Genomic DNA, 8,743 nt, shown 5'->3' with positions numbered 1-8,743 from the left:
GGGAGTTTTTTTACAGTTTTAATCCGACACAGAACAGCAAATGGTTTTTATGAGGAGCTTTTTCATACCAGAAATACACTCTGTGGTTTACCTGCCGAAGAGCGACCGCTATCAGCAAAAACTGTTTGTAGTTGATGCTCGAATCTACGCACTCTCGAATGGTAGTCACGCACCAACCCATTCGGCTTTGGCGGCTGCATTTCCTGAGGGGTTATATATTATACCTTGAGTTGGACTAAAAAAACGAAAATTTTTTTTATGCCATATTCTAAAAGTACATCATCTTAAAAATAAAAATTCAAGAAATCATAAAGATCGGAGCACTAGAACGAAAGTTACAGACCGTGCAAGTGTGAGACCTTTCTTGGGACGAGAAGTGCACGCAAAGCTTTAGACGCGATTTTCTCGAGGTCGTGTTTTTTGAAAATTACCGTCGCGGTGATCATTATTTATCAAAAACTATTTGATTGATTTGCATAATTTTTTTTTTAATTATTCGAAGCTACAACCTTGTGAATCTGAACGGTTCACTTTTTATAAATATTTGCATAGTTCGCTGGAATACATTTTTTTTTTTAACCCCTCAAAAATCGTTTTTTTGGTGCAAAGCGATTTTCATATCGAGAACATTTTTTTTTTGGGTAAATAAACCGTTCAGATTCACTAAAAACATTTTTCCACAATAATCATTTAATTTTTTTGATTTCAGTTGAGCTGCTCATGCGCTACCGCAATCACCGTAAGCCTCTTCTAAAAAACGGCGTTTCGTGGGAGGTATCCCCCCGCAACAATAAATAATTACATTTTTTAAAATAAAAACACGAAAATGTATTCTTCGAGAGTTGTTGTTGTTGTTGTTGAAGTGGTTGAATATTTCCACTGAAGTGGCCAGCACCGTTTTACTACCACTGTCTCGTGTGATGATGTCTTTTTTTTTGTTGGTTTTTGCTTCCAAGTCAGATCCATTTAGTGAGGTCCAAGTATAACAGCAAATCCTTTATCTCGATGTCTGAGATCTCCTGCCCTGGCTAGCCCCGGACATTCACATAAATAGTGGAAAAGACTTTCCTTCGCCCCTTCCGCTTGACAGCTTCTGCAGATGGGATTGAAGGGAGTTTGAGTCTGGCTGCATGCTCCCTTACTTCCCAATGACCTGTAAGGGTTGCAGTGATGCGTGAAATGTTTGGTCGAGAACAACCTAACAGGTGAGTCGTCCTTTGGATTTTGTATGACCGTCATGTGTTTTTTGTTGTAATGCATGTAGTTAGTTGGTTCCATCTTCTTTCGGCTGAAGCAAGATAGTGTGAAGCAATGGATGCTTTTATTGTGCTTAGTGGGATGGATGGACTGCCACCGCCTCCGCTAAGTCTAATGTCGAACCTTTTCTTGCTAGCTCATTCGCTATCTCATTACCCCGTATGTAGACGTAAGACCAGCTTGGATGAAATGTAGTTGGAGTTTAAGGCCTTTATAGCTGCTTGACTGTCTGAGAAGTTAGCTACTCTTGCACCAACTTCCTTATAGAGCTTTAGTGATTTGCATGCTTCTCGAGAGTTACCCTTCAGTATGATATATGCCTCATTTGAATAAAAGTTCTAAAACATATTTAAAAAAAATTATGACAATCGCCCATTTTTTCGGGCTCACAAGGTATATAACCCCTTAAAATATTTTAGAGAATTTTTCTTTGATGTCTATATTGAAATATTTTCAGATTTACAAGATTTACTTCTTCAAAAATTAAAAAAAAACATTCATTATAAAATATTCGTACGTCTTTTATTTATAGCCGAATTAAATTAAGCTCCAAACGCTAACTGGATCACCCTGTACATAAATTTTGTAGAACTTTCTGTACTTTAAATAAATTTTTCAATTTTTTTATATAAATCTTTACGCATTAATCTTTATTATTCTATATGAACCATAAAAACAGAAAAGAACAAAGAAATTTAAAAGTTCAGCTCACTTTGAAACACCCTTTAATGCGCATTTTTTTTTTTTTGTTTTTTTTTTTTTTTTGATAACCCCATGCGTTTTGATTTTCTAAAACTGCATCCAAATAATTTGAGGCGCTTAGTTGCTAACTTTCGCTGTGTAAAGCTGCATGCATACTTACATATGTACATGTTGTTGTTGTACATATCTACATAAATACCTGCATAGTTTAAACGTGACTGCAATTTGCCGGTAGCTACTTGCCCAAACATTTGACATAATGAAAGGGTAAGCGCAAATGAGACAGCGAAGACTTTTTGACTCTCTGCAACGATGACGCCGTTGGGTAATTTATTAACCATTGCCATACATACGCACGCACATATGTATGTCACGCATAACAACATAAGTTTGTAGTGCATACTTACATACATACAAGTGCAATGAAATCGAAATTATAGCTAAAGAGGTTTAGGCAGTGAGGGCCGGACGTGCTCTCTTCACCAAGCACCAAGTTCTCCATAATCCATCGCATGCGCTCACCCATTTTTTCGCGCTGTTTATTGTTGTACGATCATTAGATATTTATCTAGTTGCTTGCTGGTCCGATGTCTACATGAGGAAGTGGTGCTCGTATATCGAGCTGGTTGGTGAGCTAAGTAAGCTGGTGCGATGTTTAGCAGCTTGCTGCTCTACGATCAGTTCAATGGTACACCTCGTGCGCGATTGTATATAATTTAGCGTGAGTGTTTGAATAAACTACAGGAAGCAGTTTCGCGAATTCATTGTATTGTAAATTTTGTGATTTTGTACAATTTTTGTAAAAGAAAAACATAGAAGTTTTATTGTTTTGTTAACAAAATAGGTATGGAAAAAGGGGGGGAAAAGCTTACGAAATACAAAATGTTTATGTGTATATTTAAAAAATTTATCACTTTTTTCCACGCTTAAAACATATGAAATCTCAATGTGCTGAATTTTCTGCCCAAAAGCGTCATCAGAATCAAAATTGCTGCTAGTATTGTTTACCCATTAATTCTATGCTTTACGCGCTTAACAAATATCAAAAATATATTTTTAGTCATTCTTTTGTTGTAGTTGCCCTGGAATGTACTATACGTATGTATGTATGTGTGTGTGCAGCTATGACGGACAAAGTCAGAAAATTAAAGCAGCGAACAAAGTAAAGCATTGATACGCATAATAAAAAATAATAGAATAACCAAACTAGCAAAACTAAATGGGTGGAAAAAAACGTGAAATGAAATATAAAATGTTTGAAACAAATTTGGTTTGCAAATGATGGTGCGCAGACAGTGAAGAACTCAACAGAAAATAATTTTTTTAATGCAAGTAAGTGCGGCTGTGTTTTTATTGTTTTGTTTTGTTTTTGTCAAGAAGTGCAATAATTCGTTAAGCCTAAAGGAGTATGGAGGAAAAAAGTGTGCGCATCTTTCAAACGATAACTAAAAACCAATAACTTCAAAACAAATTACCAAACAACAACAAATAATTGCACGTAGTAATTAAATTCACACAAAAACAAAAAATAAAAATAAAAAAAAAAAATCGGGGTAACTTGAACAAGTCCAGAAATAACAACGCACATAAAATTTCTTTTATTGCATTGCAGAGCGCAAAAGCATGAGCGCAAGCTCAGTAAACTCAGCGTGAGCACTTGGAAGAGCAAAGCGAACAGTGTAGGGTGGCTCATGAGCGTAACAGAGCGCCAGCAGAGCACAAGATCGCGTGCGTCAATGGTGTAGATTTTTACATGTTTTTTGTTTTACTTTAGTTGAGCAGGCCCAACTACACCTTTGCGAGACTGAGGAGAGAGACTGAAGGCCGCACCGCAAACAGCTGAAACTCGCTGCTCGCCACGCTCTGTGCTTTATTTTGTGTTTTTGTGTTTTTATTTTTTTTACTGTTTCTTTTCATCACTCACTCTCTTTTATTTTCCAACACGCCATTTGATAAGAGACTCACCCAACTGATAAGCTGTCACACATACTTACACACATACATGCATACATACATTTGTAAATATGTATATTTTTAACACTTGAAGAATTATTATTATTTGTTTTTTTTTTTTGCTCAGCTAATAAGCGTAAAAAGTACGTAATACGCGCTCGTAACTTGTGAGCGTTCGTACGCTAAGTAATTCCAGTTACTCAACATCTACCCATAGTGACGGACGGTGGTTCTATTCATACGGGTTAACTGCTAAACGGCAAACGCAAACAGCGCGAATCGCAGTCTATTCAGTGTCAAAACTCATTGCAAGTGACATACAAATACACATAGAAAACGTGCAATTCATACGTACATACGAAAAACAAAAAAAAACTGTTCTTTCGAGCATTCGCATATACATATGTATGTATGTGTGTACTACAAACGTGTCTAATTAGTCCTCAACGATAAGCTCGATTATTCAATTAAAATTTTTCGCTTTACTCGCACTCCACTTAACGCTTATCGGCGGCGCGTCAAAACGTTTGCTTCATTAATTACTACTGCGGCTACTGCTGTTGCTAAAAATAGTGTGGCGCAAAAACAACTCAAGCGTTATTTATTAATAAAAGTTAATATGCCAGATTTGTCGCAAGACGTTTTCGAAATACAAAATCCCATCTCATCAACGCCGTTGTCAACGCGATCCTCATCGTCCAATAGTGTCGTCTCGCAAACAGCAGCAAACGGTAGCTGGAATATGAATGGTAGTGGCGGCGATGGCAGCGGTGGCAGCGGTGGCGGTGGCGGTGGCTCAGTTAGCACCCTATCTGTGCCTGGCCAACAGCAGGAAGTGTTGCCTCACAATGGCGCACATGGGGAGATGCCGCATCAGGGCTACAAGCGTGAGTTGGATCACAGGTGAGTTTGTAGTAAAAGGGAGAAGGGGGAGAAAAAACGAAATTTGAAAGATAATAAATATACTGTGAAATACGCTATTACTTTTGTGGGTTCGAGTTTCTAAAATTTGACATATATAATCCGTATCTTCTTCTGCTTGATTGGCGCGGTGACCGCTTAAGCGATTTTGAAGGAGTTTTGCTAATCGACATCAAGTTGGACACACCAAGTGGAGCGCAAAGTCTTTCTCCAGCTGATCTTTCAGAGAAGACATCCGAGGATTTACTTGCTTTTTCACTGGGGAGGATTTATATGTGGCGGGTCTCAAACCCAGCGCACAACCAGATATACTGGGCTTTTTTGCCTTCTCGCATTAGTTTGCTCCCATACGGAAAGATACCCAGAGGATACATGGTCGAAGTTGCTCGAAAGTTGTGAGCTGCTTGAGCCGTGTGCAGAGGAATCGTCCCAGCGAAACTCCCAAGGGAAAGGCGATCAAAGACTTTCCCCACTTGCGTGAATTTCTACACACGGAACAATCCTCCGTTATTGTTTTTTAAATCCATATTTAGAGCAAAATATGTACGTCAATTGTACCCGCATAAAAACTTCATGACTTCTATTTTGATGAAATTTTATGAAGATGCTCTACTATACTATAAATTTTGCGATTGGGGGCGGGTGGCAAAATTAAGTGGCTGCCGTGATGTAAAAACTTCAATTTTTTGTGCAAGTATTTTTTCTTCTAATTGTTGTCGCTGCTCTAAAACAAGACAAAATAATTGTTTACTACTGTTTAAAAAGTATTTTTAAAAAATTTGAAAAACAATTTATAAGAAATACTTAACTAAATATATGTTTTTAATAAAAACAAAAATGAAGAACAATTTTTATAAAAAATACAATAGTTAAAAAATTTCAAAAAAAAATTTATAAAAAATACTTAACTTTATACATATTCTTTTTTAATAAAAGAAAAAAAACGAAGAAAAATGTTTATAATAAATTTTTTAAAAAATTTGAAAAAGAAAAATTATAAAAAATACTTAACTACATGTTTTTAATAAAGAAACAACGAAAAAAAAAATTTATAAAAAATATTTAAGAAAAATTTCAAAAGAAAAATTTATAAAAAATATTTAACTATATGTTTATAGATATTCCTTTTTAATAAAAAAAAAATTGAAAAAAAAAGTTATTAAAAAGTTTATAAAAAATTCGAAAAAAAATGTTATACAAAATTTTTGTTAAAAAAAAGCGAAAAGAAAATTTTACAAAACATTCTTTAAGCCTGTTGTTATGCATTTTTTTTAATTTTTCATTTTAATTTAACCCTCCGTTGGACACCTTTTTTAAAACCTTCGATTGGGCAGCCTGATCTGACCTTTTTTTCGTCCTATTCGAGGATCCTTTTTAAGATGTTATATCCATAAATCGATAGAAAAGAAAGCTCAACGTGGAAGCTCAGTCGTTAGCTATAATATAAATATGTTAAATTCAATTCAGAAATATCTTGAAAAGGAAAATGGCAGTTTTTATTTATTTTATTGTAGTTTTTGTGTATTTAATTTTTTTTTTCTGATATTACTGTTTTATTTTTAAAACTTTTTTTATTTATTTAAATTTTTTCTTTTTTTTTACCTACTATCTCCAATTTTTAATTTTTTTCTTAAATTTTTCATTTATTTTGTTTTTTTTTTTGTGATTTCAACGGTTTTTAATTTTATTGCTTTTGGTTTTTTTTTTTAATTTGTGTTTTTGTAAATTTCAACATATTAAAATTTTTTTATTTTTGTTTTATTTTTAAAACTTTTTTTTAATATCAACAATTTAAAATTTTTTTTAATATTTGTTTTTAATTTTTTTTTAATATCAACAATTTAAAATTTTTTTTAAATTGTTAAAAGTTAAATGTTTTTAATATTTTTTTTTAATATCAACAATTTTAAAATTTTTTTTATTGTAATTAATTTTTTTTATTATTATTTTTTTTTTGTGTGATTTCAACAGTTTTTAGTTTTATTGTTTTTGGTTTTTTTTTTTAATTTGTGCTTTTGTAAATTTCAACAGTTTTAATTCTTTTAAATTTTTTTTCTGAATTTTTTTTTAAATTTGAACATTTTAAATGTTTTTTTTTATTATTGTTTCATTTTTAAACCTTTTTTAAATTTTTTTAATATCAACAACTTTTATTTTTTAATTTTTTTTAATATCAACAATTTTTAATTTTTTTTAAACTAATTTTGTTTTTTTTTTAATTTTTGATTTACTATTTTGTGTTTTTTTTTGTGATTTCGACAATTTTGAATTTTATTGCTTTTAATTTGTTTTTTGGTAAATTTCAACATTTTTAATTTTTATATATATACTTTTTTTTATAATTAGGTTGTATTCATTTTTTTCTTTCATATTACTGTTTTATTTTTAAAACGTTTTTTTATTTTTTTTAATTTTTACTTATTTTTTAATACCAGCAATTTTTATTTTAAACTATATTTTATTTTTAATTTTTTTTATTTTTTTTCTGTTTTTGTTTTTCGATTTCAACAAATTTTTAATTTTATTGTTTTTGGTTTCTGTTTTTTAATTGTTTTTTTGTTTTTATAAATTTCAAAATTTTTAATTTTTTTTCAATATTTTTTAATGTTTATTTTTATATTTTGATTTTATTTTGAAAACTTTTTTTAAATTAAAATCAATTATGTTGAAATGAAAACTTAGAGCGTTTCCTTTAAAATGATACCTAACTTCCTAAAGAGAGATAAAATTTCATATTTGAATTCTGACCTTAAGCGCACTTTTCCACAGCAGCTCGGTGCAATCGTTCCAACGGGCACCTCAGATCAATGTTAATTTGCAAGCATTGTGGCTCGAAATGGTCATCACCAAAAGTCGAAGTGACCAAATCGGCACACCATTGTTGGTTTGGTTCGCGTCGAAAATCATAGAAAATTATCGTATCAAAACTTGACGTAGCCCCAGAGAAAATAAGTTTCAAGTCGCATGTTCGCGACAGTCAATTAACCCTGTTGCCAAATTTCTTCCTCACAACTTCGAGCGTTGCGTTGCTAGTATGGGGATTGAATTGAATTGAAAATTGGGAGGCGAATTGAATACAATTCCTTTATTTTTTTGCGATTTTGACAAGTCTGACATCCGGTCCATTTCCACTACAAAACAAACGAACAAAAAAAACAAAAGGAGGAGAAATTACATTTTTGTGGAAATTCAGTGAATGGCTTCGTAGTTTTTTTTTTGCGGAAGACGCCCTAGCAAGAAAGTGTATATGTGCGTATGATCCTTGCCGAACTCTGGTAACTTCGCTGTAAAGTTGGTTATTCCCGAGAAGCATGAACGGTAGTGGGGTCTTCTTCTTCCTCATTTTCCTCATTCCGAAAGAAATAAGATCCGATAATGATGGATTATGTTCAATTGAGCGTAGTAGTAATATTTTTAACGGGTTTTCGTCATTTCGTTTTGTGCTGACATTCTAATGTTCAAGGTGAAAGAAAAAAGCAAACTAGCTGATCTACTGAAATCACCTTGTATAAATTTACTTTGTTGTTGTTGTAGCAGCATAAACATTCCCCATACTTACGGGGAATGCTGCTGGAGTGGCAATCCGTGGAATACTTTGTATTAAACCTTACTGAATACTTTAACAGCTGGATGTCATTGGTAACTTTGGAAATTTTCTGAAGCATAGAAATTGGAAAAACTATTATTGATATCTACTTCTTCTTGGCTGAGTTTAAATAGTCATTGTTCTTCCTTTATGTCAGGCCCCCTGTAAAATTTTCTCAGGGTTGGAGTCCCTATTTCTGAACAAATAACTTTTCGAGTGTCTGATGCCAACTGAATGCAATTAGGGCCGCTGACTTACTTTGAAGGTAAGAAATTAATTTGGCGAAAAGCCATAATTGGAAATCCCAGGCAATCTTCAAGGTAG

The 8,743-nt window shown here is 32.8% G+C and overlaps 1 protein-coding gene across 5 annotated transcripts; it reads left to right on the top strand.

The window, feature by feature from the left end:
* Positions 1-2,579: 2,579 nt before the first annotated feature.
* LOC128857187 (inhibitor of growth protein 1 homolog) lies at positions 2,580-5,556 on the top strand. 5 transcript variants are annotated; one of them, XM_054092823.1, is made up of 3 exons: positions 2,580-2,803; positions 3,037-3,291; positions 4,040-5,556. In XM_054092823.1, exon 3 carries the CDS (start codon positions 4,532-4,534, stop codon positions 4,817-4,819), a length of 288 nt encoding a protein of 95 aa, XP_053948798.1. In that variant the 5' UTR covers positions 2,580-2,803; positions 3,037-3,291; positions 4,040-4,531; the 3' UTR covers positions 4,820-5,556. The 5 variants fall into 5 exon arrangements, with proteins under 5 accessions (XP_053948798.1, XP_053948800.1, XP_053948796.1 ...); XM_054092825.1 differs by lacking the exon at positions 3,037-3,291 and having other exon boundaries at positions 2,580-2,730; XM_054092821.1 differs by lacking the exon at positions 3,037-3,291.
* Positions 5,557-8,743: the final 3,187 nt, after the last annotated feature.

The sequence above is a fragment of the Anastrepha ludens genome, chromosome 3, assembly GCF_028408465.1.
Source record: "Anastrepha ludens isolate Willacy chromosome 3, idAnaLude1.1, whole genome shotgun sequence".
In the NCBI taxonomy this organism is placed as follows: Eukaryota; Metazoa; Arthropoda; class Insecta; order Diptera; family Tephritidae; genus Anastrepha; species Anastrepha ludens.
Note: the sequence above shows the minus strand (reverse complement) of the source record. Positions and strands in the feature narration are given on the sequence as shown.

Coding starts and splice junctions, on each gene's coding strand:
- LOC128857187 (XM_054092825.1), top strand. CDS start 4,532: ATGCCAGATTTGTCGCAAGACGTTTTCGAAATACAAAATCCCATCTCA.